This window comes from Pseudorca crassidens, chromosome 17, assembly GCF_039906515.1.
Source record: "Pseudorca crassidens isolate mPseCra1 chromosome 17, mPseCra1.hap1, whole genome shotgun sequence".
NCBI classification, from domain to species: domain Eukaryota; kingdom Metazoa; phylum Chordata; class Mammalia; order Artiodactyla; family Delphinidae; genus Pseudorca; species Pseudorca crassidens.
In genome coordinates, this window is record NC_090312.1 from 37,520,586 (window position 1) to 37,532,674 (window position 12,089).

Here is a 12,089-nt window from a genome sequence, read left to right on the forward strand (position 1 = left end):
CCACACCACTGCAGGTTAGGACTTAAACACTTTCTAGTAACTTAACCTGAAGTTGTAACATCTTACGACTTCCTCTCGGGGCCTCAGCTGGGCGCGCTGTGAGTGGTGGTGGTGGGGGTGGGGGTGGGGGTGGGGGTGGGGGTTATGTACAAAACTGCAGCCTGGAGAGAGGACAAATCCTTTCAAGCTCATCTTTTCTGACCTTTGCTCTCCCTGCTTTGGGCCACTTTGATCTCTGCAAGATGCACACTCCTTCAGATGCTCGGTAGGCAGGCTGCCAAACAATACAGTTTTAAATTCCTTTGCAAACAAATAAACAAAAGATACCCTTGAAAATCCTGCTCTGTAAAATTTCAGCTCTGAAGCTTCCTCTTCATAGATTTTCCAAAGCAACTTATTTTTCAAACATTTGTAATATTTGGAAATACCCCTAGCAATCTTCATCTCTAGCTATACCATCTGGCTGCTTGACAAACGGCAATTACTTGGAGTCAGGCAGATCTGGCATTCTTAAAAAAATAAAAGGGAAAAGTGGGCTCCTCACTGAAGTTTACATGACATTTGCACATTGCTCAAGTGCTTCCCAAACAAAAGCAGGCGTTTGCAGTATCTGTGGCAGAGAGGCAGCAAGCGCTTCAGGAGGTTTGCCCGTTGCTCCCTTCAGCAAGCATGCAGCTGTGGGCTGCCTTCCTTGTGTTGACACCCCGCGCGCGGGGCCCTACGGAGTGAATGATGTCTTACGGAAGCCGCGAGGACGCAGAGAGGCATCTCCCACCAGAGGCGAGGGAAGGTGGGAACGCGACCGGTGGGGAGCGGGGAGCGGCCAGGTCCCAGGATGGCCCTGCGCAGCCGCACAAGGGCTCTGGAGAGGGTGCCTGTTCCAGAACCCTGCTGGCCAGGATAGGAACCAGAATGCGTGCCTTGGCCTCTCTGAGCCTCAGCATCTCTGCAGAAAGATGGACAGTCCACAACCAGCCCGTGGAAAGTCCTGGGCCCCAGTCCCTGGCGACCCCTTACCGAGCAGGCTGATGCCCAGCCGGGACAGGCCCTGCCGGAGCCCCTCGCCGAGGCTCTCCGGGAGCTGCCGCCGCCACTCCTCCTGCCGGTTGTAGTGCTCCTCATCCAGTGAGAGCCGGTCCATGTTCCGGGCCAGGCTCGTGGCCAGGTTGGTGATGGAGGTGAGGGTACCTGAGGGCACAAGAGCACGTGGGTTGGTCTCCTGGTCGCATAGCTGGTGGCCCCTAGGGGAGTGGTCCCTGGAGCACTGTGGGGGATGGGAGAGGGAGGTGGAAGCACATCCGCCTTCTGGACTCGCCCATGGAGAGTGATGGTGGCTTCCCCTCGGTCAGTTTGAAGAAGCAGCCTTAAGACAATGAGGTGAAGATGAACACTTGCTGACAGGGGTGATGGCACTCCTCACAGGGGGGTAGAATTAGAATCTCCGTTACCAGAAAAATGCCCACGGCCTCATAGGAAGCTATCATGCACTTTCATTTGACTGTTAGGACTTGGCTAAAATAGTTAGTTTTGAAGTCCTCACTGAGGTCCAGTTTTGAAGGTTGCAATTTGCCTGGTCTGATTTGAAAGGGTAAGGTTATGTTGCTGAATTTTAAATAGATCGCAAAGGAATGTTTCTACTTTAGGAATAAAATTTATTTCCCCCTATTACTTTAGTCATAGTAGAGGAAGACACTAAACTTTTATCATTTGACAGTCAGGAAATAATTATTATGCCACAGAGAATATGTGTGATTTTGATATTCAGGGTGTTAGCTGAAAAAAAGTGAGGACATCAAAGGGAGTAAAGCATGTGAAAGCCACGATTCCGTCTGGTTTTCCCAAGAAAGGCTATTTCTGCATCTTGCTCAAGACAGTCATAATCCCCTCTAGCAAGTCCGCATAGACCCCAGTGAGCAAAACTGAAAGACATCAACGGACATATCCTGAAGCTAATGAATTAGTTCATCTGTTATTGGATGTCTAGTTTTCAGAAGAAATGGAAGATGTTGTTTTTGCAGCTGCATCTTAACCAGTCATCTGAAAAGAAAAAATCCACGTACACACACACAGACAAACCAAACAGATTTTCCTAAGAGAAGGAGAGAACAAGTGTAAAAAACATTCAGTGAGTCACTATGCTAAAATTACTGCCGGAGTGCAATTTAGCAAGTGTTGGTTGTCTTATTTTAAAATAAAAACAACAGAACCTCAAAGATTCAAGTGTCAAGAGTGAGAAATCCACCAGTGACTCATCTATGAGTTCCTGCAGCTTGGCTCACAGGCCTCCCGGATGACCGGGGCCCCGGGGGAGTGGTCCCGTGATTGTCCATGGAATTTGGTTTATTGCTCTTGTTGTTCTCTTGCCAGTCCCCCTCTATGGATCATGGGTTCTCATATTTCGAGCTCAAGTCTTGTTTGAGGCCTTCTAGAGACTTCTGTAACCTGCCCACTCATAACAGAGTTGCAGTACTGTTGACAGTGAAAAGCCTTTTATGGGGGAGGAGGCTTTTGCCCTGTTTCCCCTGCCTCCTGCTGAGAAGAAACGGGGACTCAGATGGCCCTTGTTAGTTCCCGAGTCACTGCCAACCTGACCAAAATATGGGCAAACAAACACACGGATGAAAGGAAAGCACGCTCTCCTTCTTGTGGGCGGCAGTTTGGTTTCTGCGCCCGATGACCCGTCTGGGCCACAAGGTGGCACTGTTTACGTGGCGTGCTAGGGAAAAGCTGGCTCGCTCACCTCCCAATCGGCTTCCACGTCAAAATGTATCCATAGCCTTACAAAAGTTATGACAACTGTATCTACATTTAAAAAAATATGATGAGGCAACACAGTGTAGGATTTCTGATGTTTAGCAGAAGTCCTGAACACCTTTAATATTTCTGTATTTATCACATGGAATAACAGTTGAGCCAATCCTTGTTTTCCCATTGGGAGGTTTCAAATTCTGAAGTTTCTGAAACATTTTCACACACTACAGGCAAGCAGTGATCTGTTTAAAACATAAGACATTATATATGAGCTTTGTTACAGATCCAACACTTCACTGCCAGCTAACAAGCCAAACAAAGTTAGAGGCAAACTTAATTCACTGAAAACTTTTAACACGTTCTTTAAAAATAAAAAATAAGAGAGGGAAGGAATGAAAATAAGGCCTCATTACAAGGAACCCGAATAGCTACCTTTGGAAATGTGCTTCACAAATGATGTCGTCCCTCTGGAAACTCCGCTCACAAAGGCTCCCGGGCCTCGGGTCAGCCCCTCGTACGGAAGCCTGAAGAAGTCGGCAATGCCATTCCCGATGCTTCGCACCAAACTTGCCGGGCTGCCAAGGATTTCCAGGGATCCAACCACCCAGCCTGTGAGGGACCAAAGGGAAGGGGTTACTGAAATCTTAAACACAGCACTTTCAACATATGGGACAAGTGACCCATTTTCCCTGCAATTCATTTTTCACACTAGAATGGAGAATGTAATAAGCTCCTTTGGAGCAAAATATGGGAAATAACTCATTCACTGTGAATTCATAAATGGCAAACTTTCATACTTTATAAATCAAAGTGATCCTTTTGGCGGCCTCACAAATAGCTTTAATATGACTTCCCTGCCCAAGCCTCCCGTATTCCTGCTAAAAGGGACCCGAGTGCAGGGGACGATGGCTCCTGCCCCCGAGGAAAGGCAGTCCCTGGGGCTGCAGGTGTTCGCAGGCTGGTAAGTTATCCTTAAAACCTCCTTGGGCAGCGGAGGCACCAGGATGAGGAGGAGATGCCTGGTCAGGGGAGGAGGCCAGATGCTAAAAGGGGTGTTGCAAAGGGGATGCACAGTTCTGACGAGGATGGAGGAAGTTATTTTTAATCTTTCCCAATCCTACCAAGCTGAGTGCTTCCCTTTGGAGTGGAGCTGGAGCCAGAGAAATGTTTCCCCTTCGAGCCCAGCTTCAGTTGTGTAAACTCTGGTGACAGGGACATGCTGATTATAGGTTAGCGAGAGGGGCGTGTTCCCTGCGAACGTCCCAGGAGGCGAGCTTTGGATCCGGTTTCCTACTTGAGCTGGGGCTTGCCAGGAGCCGCCCGCTCAGCGGCGGCCTGACTGCCGAGCGCTCGGCCCCGTGGGAACGGGGCTGTGGCGTGGAGGCTGGAGCAGCTCCCCTTCGCCTTCCTCCCCGGGTGGGGGGCTTGGGGCTCTCGCCCGGAGGACAGGAGGTGCAGGCAAGGGCCGGGGGCTGCGGAGAGGAGGACGCCCAACAGACAGCTTCCCCCGGGGACACCATGGCCTCTCCAGCCCAGGAGAGGGCTGCGAGCGCTTTAATGGGGAGGCCGCGGGGAGAGGACCCGTGTGGGAGCCGATCCTGCCCCCCAGCAGGGTTTTGGAGGCCAGGCCTGTGACAGAGACCCCCAGTCAAGTCATCAGTCCCAGAGGGTAGGGAAGGTGTGGGTACAAGAGCCAAGCCGGAGCCCTGAAGGGTTCCCAGGCCCAGCCCTTGTAGAGAGGGACGTTCTTAAGTTTTAAGCCCACCTCTCTTCTCTGGAACATTAGAAGACAGCACTAGGGTTTAGGTTAAAAGAGGGAGTAAGTTCCAGAAGATGAAGATCATAAACGGAAGCGCCTATGGGCGCCAGGCATTCAACTCCCTCAGTTCCCACAGCAACTCTTCAAGTCCTAGTACCTGCCTCTGTGTAAATTCAGATTAGCCAAGGACTGAGCCTCTCCCTGGGTTCAGGGACTGTACCAGGTGCAGGGGACAGAGCCTGCTCTGACGCGGTGTCACCCCGTCTCCACCATCTCAAAGGCAGGACAAGGAGGAAACTGTGGCTCAGAGGTTGAGTCAGTTCTCACAGTCTCCCCGCCGCCTAGACACGTGGGAGGGTTTCAAGCCAGGTTTACCTGGCTCCAGAGCCCACCCTCCCTCTTCCTGGGAGCCCAGGCTGCGCTGAGTAGGCAGGGTACCGTGGAAGGTTGTGGAATAGTCTTCCTCGGAGGGCCTTCTCTGGAGGTGAAGAAACAACAAATTTCCTTTAGCTTGGCATAGTTGTAAGGTTCGCCTGGAGGCAGAAGATTGGACTAGAAACATCTTAATTCCCCTTCTCTCCTGAAGTTCCATAGAGAGATAAAGAAAGGTGCGTAGCTACTGCCAAGCAAAGACCACTCACTCTACAATGGGCCCACTCAGGCCAGGGCAGCAGGGCACAGGGTGTGTGGAAAGCACCCAGCCTCACCTTCTAGCCCTCACCCCGGCTACGGGACGGTGAGGGAGACTCTCCTGGGTTAGGTTCACTGCTGATGGGAAGGCTATGTGTGGACCAGAGCTACTTCTCAGTGGCATCTGAGATGGCCAGAAAAGGACCAAAGCATCTGAGGGCATTCCTTCTTATTTCCCTCCAAAAGCACATGTATCTTTTTCTTACTTGTTGCCAGACTTTTGTTGAAAACAAGTGCCTGTCTGGCTTCCCATCAAACTGAGCCTTGGAGGTAGAGAGGGACCCCAGGAAATTACAGAGCCCACATTCTTTTCTTCAAATAGGGTCAGTTGTTACTCATTTCTAATTACTTTACTGTTAAAACCTCTACAAGTCCTTCCCTGGAAATGAGGTCAGGGTATTTCAGTCATCCCCATGAGGGACCTTTTAATCAAGTCCAATGAGTGAATACTGACCCATGTGAGATGCAGAGGCAACTTGTCCACTCCCAGGCCAGACCTTTCCTTTCCTCTACTAGAATGCCAGTACATTCTCTTTAAGATGCTTCTACCCAGGGGTAACCTCCTACCATCTTCCCATTTCCAACTCTTTCAAAAATCACTGCTTTCCTCCAGATAATCTTCAGATACTCTGCAGGCCTTCAGTGACAGAATTCCCAGCAGACCTAAAAACTTGGCCCTCTATTTCAGAATTTCTTGTCTCAGCATATAATGAGATTGGGACAACAGCTTAGAGAACTTTTAGGTGGATTACAAAAAATCCAAACAGAATGTTCCTGTGAAAGCTCATGAAAAACAAAACAAAGAGAGATCATTTTTAGCACATAGGCCGCAGGGACGTGGTTCCTTGGTGGTCACAGTTGGAGTCTCTCTGCCAGCTCATTACTCTGATGGGCGCTCCCCACACCTCAGCCTAATGTGATGACCAGACGGACGGGAAGCTTATTCCTTCCCAGGCTCCAGAGCAGAGTTCAGTAACCTACAGGCATGCTTTAGGTTAAAAACAAAAACTGCCTGAAAGAGTAGGTTTTCAATATACCCGTCTATTAAATTTGAAATCGTAGCTGCTCATTTTTAAATAATATCTTAGCAAGAGGGAAATATTTTCTTATTGTTGTACAAGCTATCAAAACAACAGTTCCCAGGCAGGGACCTTCCCTGATCTTGTTCTTTTCAGTTGAGAGCTCTGGGTAGCGCTCTAACTCTATGAATTCCATTATGGAGAAAATGCTATCTTACCAGTAGGGCAACTACTTTGGGTCAGTCACTGCTACAACGTTACCTTATATGGGAATGTACCCACCAAGTACAACATTACCAAGGTCTCTCCTTTGTTACTTTCAGAAAGGAAGACCTCCGTGCTCTTTACCAGAAGGGGCTGCAAGACGCACTCTGGTTGTTTGGTGTCAGTTGCTTGAATGCATGGGAACGCGAGGAGCCAGATTATCAGACTGAAACCACTTTAGAGTGAACTTAGGTCAAGAAAGCGTGTTCTGAAGCCAATTACCATAGGGTATCAGGAGACAACTTGGTCTCCAAAGCACCTTCAGTGCACAGTGCTCCCCATGCAACATTTTGTACACATATTCAAAGCACCCCCTGCGGACTCCCCCCGCCCCGGCCTCAGGTCTGTGGAGAGGCTGAGATGCCTACAGCCGTCTCTTTGCCATCTGTCTAGACAGGCAGGGCTGCGCTGGGTAGGTAGAAGGCTCTTCATGCCTCTGACGAGCACACAAATCCTCTGAATTTCTCATCTGGAGCTATTCATGGACTGTAATGAAGAACGCTAACAGCCCAGAACTGGACTTCTTTTAGGCCCAGGACCTGAGGGCCTGGGCTGGTTTTTCTGGCCGCACTAGTGCCCTAACATAGAGTCTTGTTTCTGCAAGGAGCTGAAAAAGCATTTGCTAAATGGGATTAAAATTCTGTTATATATATAACAGCAAATATAACAGCTACTACTGCTTGAGTGTTCATTAAGTGCCAACCAAAATTCTGGGTACTTTACATACTTTCACTTTCTCCTGTCAAAAATCTTAAAACCCATTTATGGATGAGGAAACTGAGACGTGGGAGGTTCAATAACTTGCCCAAGGCCTCACAGCCAGCAGTGGAAGAGTCTGGATTCAAATCCATTACTATCTAACTGCAAAGGCTGTGCTCTTCACCTCCCACCAAGCTGCTTCCCTATGTCTTGAAGTCAGTAAGTCCACCCCAAAGCCTTTCCTTTCTGCTCACGTTCCAGCTCATCGTGGCCCCTGGGCTGTGTCCTCACCTGCTCTGAAGAGAGCCCCCGCGGCGTAGTGCATGGCCAGGGCGTGGACAAGCTGCCTGGCCGTGGTGAAGATGGGGCCTCTTTCAAACACTGAGAAGGAGAGCGGGGTGTGGTCGGAGGCTATGTACAGCTTGAGGGAAGCGTGGATGCTGACGAGGAGATTCACCGGCTGTATCACCAGCTTCCGTAACTTCACAGGATGCACCAGGGCCCTGGCGTGCTGCCTGACCTGCACGGGCAACACCTGTTTCCCATCTGCAAAGACCGTGGGGTGACCGGCTGGGCTGCTGCTAGGAAGGTAGGTCTCAAACAAAGTTTTGATGTAGTACACAAATGTATCTTCCACATATAAGCGGGCAGGTTTCAATTCAAAACTGAACTCGTTAATATCAGATAAGAAGCTCTTGCCCTCAGTGAAGGTGAGGCAAAGTTTGATGAAACAGTTTTTCTTGTATTCTTCCAAATCTTTGCTGGACGTAACGAGACTCTGCATCTTGGAACACTGAATAGATTCTGTTTTCTCCCCCTGGCAGACCAAGACAGCGAAGTGGAAATTGGACTTGTTATATAGCTGGTTGTCCAACTGCAGGTCCCTACAGCAGACCTCCACACAGTAAAGGTGAAAGAGGGCGGTGGCCGTCTCTTCCCCAGGGACGTGACCAGCCACCGGGGCTATTTGGAGAAAAACGTTGTCCAGTGTGAGTCTCAGGAGCTCAGATGATACTCTGTGGCGGGTGAGGTCATCAAGCACCGCCAGGCTCAACTGAGTGATGGACATTTTAAATGTCACAATCTTCTCCAGAGTTCTACAGGAGAAAGGGAAAAGAACACGAGTCTCCTCTGCTTTTCTTTTCCTCCCTCCCTTTCCTCCTTAATGTCTTAGTTTTTAATGATAGTGCCTTATTAAACACCTCCTGATGTCCCATCAGATTCTCATAAGAAACAAATAAGAACTCAACTTTCAGTACATCGTGTCTGGACAGAGCCGGTCATACTCCAACAGTATTGGGAAATGTTCCCAAAGGGACTATTACAAGTTCTTGTCGTGTTGCTGTATCATGTTTCCCTTATCAACACCAGATTTTTTTATTCTCAAATCCCACTAGCTCTTTGTGCACTAATTCTCTGTCATGATCATCACAAAGCAGAAAGTCATAATAAAATAACCAAGATGCCTTACACTGGAAAAGTACAGCAAGCAGAAGAAAACTCACCAGGAACCCACACCACAACAGCCCAGCTACCAGCGTCTTAGGCCATGTGCTCTGCTCCCCCCGCCACGTTTAGAGCTGAGCTGCCCATGCTCCCATCTCCGCGAACCCCTCTAACGTGAGCTCAACCACTGGGCTCTCACTCCCATCAAGGTCATCTCTCCAGAAATTCACCCCTTTCCTATATCGTTTTTTCTTCACTACTAGCAGCTTATAAACATGCTCTTATTTCTCTTGCCTTAAAAAAATCCCTCTTGTAACTCTATCTCCCCCTCTAGCTATTACTCATTTTCCTGATCCTCTTTACATAAAAACTCCAAAGCATATACACCTTGTCTGCTATTCCTCACTTTCCATTTTCTCTTAACCGTGCTCCAGGCAGGCCTTTGTCCCCACTAGTCTACCAAAGCAGGTCTCGTCAAGGCCCCCAAGGGACTTCCATGTGGCTAAATCAAATGATGGCATTTAGTTTGTGACTCATTCACCCTACAGTGGCATTTGACAGGGTCGATAACTTCCTCCTTCTGGAAAAACTTTCTTTGCATGTCTGCTCTCAGCTCTTGTATGTCTGGTCACTCATCACCTATGCGACACCCTCCTCTTAAAGTTAAGGTGCCCAGTGTTGAGCCCTTGGTCCTCTTCTCTTCCCATCTCCACTCACTCCCCTTGGATATCTTCATCCAGGCCTATGATTTGATGTGCATCTATATGCTGATGACTTCCAAAGTCACATATTCAGCCTAGAACTCCCTGTGAACTCTGATCTTGTATTTCTAACTGCCCATCCACATAGTAGTGACTTACAGGTCTCAAAAGACATCTCAAGTGGTCACGTCTGTAGTCAAACTCTTGATCTCACCCCCAGTCCCACATGCAGTCGTTCTCATCTTAGTTCACGACAACCACATCCTACCAGCTGCTCAGACCAAAAATTTTGGAGTCCTCCTTGATGCCTCTATTTTCAACCCTTATCCAATGTGTCAGAGAAATCCCATTGGCTTTTCCTTAAAATACATCCCGAATCTGACCATTTCTTACCACTTCCCCTGACAGTGTAGCCTAAGCCATCACCACCTCTAGTGTGAATGACTGTAATAGTCTCCTGACCAGTCTCCCTGCTTCCTCCTGTGCTTCTCTATAGTCTAGTGCAAAAGCACAGGGAACTATATTCAATATTCTGTGACAAACCATAACGCAAAAGACTATGAAAAAGAATATGTATGTGTATAGCTGAGTCACTTGGCAGTACAGAAGAAATGAACATTGTAACACTGTTACACTGTAAATCAACTATACTTAGGTAAACTTAAAAAATAAAGCTGCCAATGGTCTTCTAAAAATTTAGGTCACATCATGTAACTTCTCTGCTCAAAAAGCTCCAATGAATTCCTGGTTTCACTCAGAATTAAAATGAAGCCCTACACGACGTGTCCCCTCCTTCTAGCTCTTCCCTCCCTGACCCCAGGCACTAGTGCCTTCCTGTTCACCCTCTACACTTGGCCTGCACTGGCCTGTTCCGTGCTCCTCCAATATGCCAGGCACACTGCTTCTGACCTTTGAACTGGCTGTGCCCTTTGTCTGGAAAGCTCACCCCAGATGACCACATCACTAACCCCCTTGCTGCTTTCAAGTTGCTCAAATGTTAACTTCTTGGTGAGGCTTACCTACATCAATTTTTCAAAATTACACTCTCTCTGTCCCTGTGCCCAGGTACTACTAGTCCTTCCCAGGCTCTGTTTTTATCTCTGCAGAACTCCAACTTTCTACTGAACCATAAAATTTCCTTTTTTATTATGTTTATTCTCTGTCCTCCCTTTCCCCACCTATGAGAATGTGATCTCCTCGGGAGCAGGGATTTGGGGCTTTTAGGTCACTAGTATATCCTCATCCCTACAATAGCACCGGCATCCAGTAAGCACTTGAAAAATATTTGCTGAACAAATGAATTAAGGAAATACAAGCAAATACTTGGTTCCTTTCCTATTTCTACCACTGAATGTATGGATTGTTGCTACTGTCATAAACAATGCCCTACTAATGCCCTAGATAAAAAGTTCCTGAAATTGTCATGTGGGCTTGAAATTTTGGGTTATGCAAGTCAAAATTTAGTCTCCAGTTTTGTTACACTATTAATTTTTTAACAAACACTACTGGGCAAAGGAAACAGTCTACCCAACCTGTTTGAAATATTATAAATTCAAATTAATGATAATTTGGCAAGGTCCAAATTAATGAGTTCTTAACCATATATGAAAAGCAAGGAAATTTAAAAAAAGGAGCTTAAATGTATAAAAGTTGATATTACTATTTCATATTTTAAATAAAAATTTAAAAATTAAAAATTTTCTGATTATAAAGTACATTCTCCGTGTAGAAAATTAAAATACAGAAAATTATTAAATAATCACTTATAACCGCACATCTATTAACAGTTTTGATTCTTTTCTTTTCAGTGTTATTTCTAGGAATGTTTTCCTTGCGTATGTGTGAGAATGTGTGTGCATATATGTACTTGTATGTGCACATAACTAGGATATTTATATGTTCAATTTTATATTCTGTTTGCTTTATTTAAGTCATCATATGTATTTTTCTCTTCCACTAAAATCCTGTAAGTCTCTTTTCTGTGGATATACCATTTATGGTACATTTATGTATCATCTATTCCTCTGCTGATGGGGTTTGTACTCTGAATATTTTGCCATTATAATTAGCAATGTGATAAAATCTCTCTGCGTACCTTTTCCTACTTCTCTAATTATTGCTTATCTCAAGCTCTTAAAACTGTTAAAAGTGGAATTTCCAAGCCAGAGGGATTTTAAAGCTCTTGATACATATTACTAAAGTGCTTTCCAGAAAATAGTAACAATTTACACTTTTACTAGGACTGTATATGATGGAACATCATTGTTAATTCAGTAAGTAATATCTTATTTAAATTTGCATTTCTTTGATTACTTGTGTTTCCTCTTCCTAGAATTTTCTGTCGTTTGCCCTTGTTTAATTTTTGGAAGGAGGGACTACCTTCATATTATTCCTACTGAATTATATGAGTTCCTTTAAATTAAGGATAATAACTCTGGTTCATATTTGTAAAACCTGATGGCAACACTCAGGTCGAACGGGGGAAAATGTGGCTCTAAGAGGTGACTTTATTTTTGCTGTTAGCTAAGTCTAATTACTAATTACTAGGTGGTCATGTGGATAGAGAAGTATTAATTTTCATTTCATGCTAATGATAATGTATAATTCTAAGATGCATGTCTTAGTTTGTAAATCAGCTTGTTAAACTCACCACAGAAGAACTGGAAGGGGTACCCAGAGAAGATGATATATTGCTTCTTATTATGGGTGTAATTCAATGCTAATAACCATACCCTTATGGATTATACAATAATTAACCAA

General features: G+C 46.2%; 1 protein-coding gene across 8 annotated transcripts in view; it reads right to left on the minus strand.

The window, feature by feature from the left end:
• VPS13B (vacuolar protein sorting 13 homolog B) overlaps positions 1 to 12,089 on the minus strand; it is a 798,169-nt gene that overhangs the window by 13,063 nt on the left and 773,017 nt on the right. For all 8 annotated transcript variants that reach the window (XM_067711645.1, XM_067711646.1, XM_067711647.1 and 5 more), the window contains exons 56-58: positions 7,474 to 8,279; positions 3,184 to 3,360; positions 1,018 to 1,188 (exon numbers count right to left, since the gene is read on the minus strand). In XM_067711645.1, the coding sequence (XP_067567746.1) occupies positions 1,018 to 1,188; positions 3,184 to 3,360; positions 7,474 to 8,279 (1,154 nt within the window). The remainder of the gene's footprint in view (positions 1 to 1,017; positions 1,189 to 3,183; positions 3,361 to 7,473; positions 8,280 to 12,089) is intronic.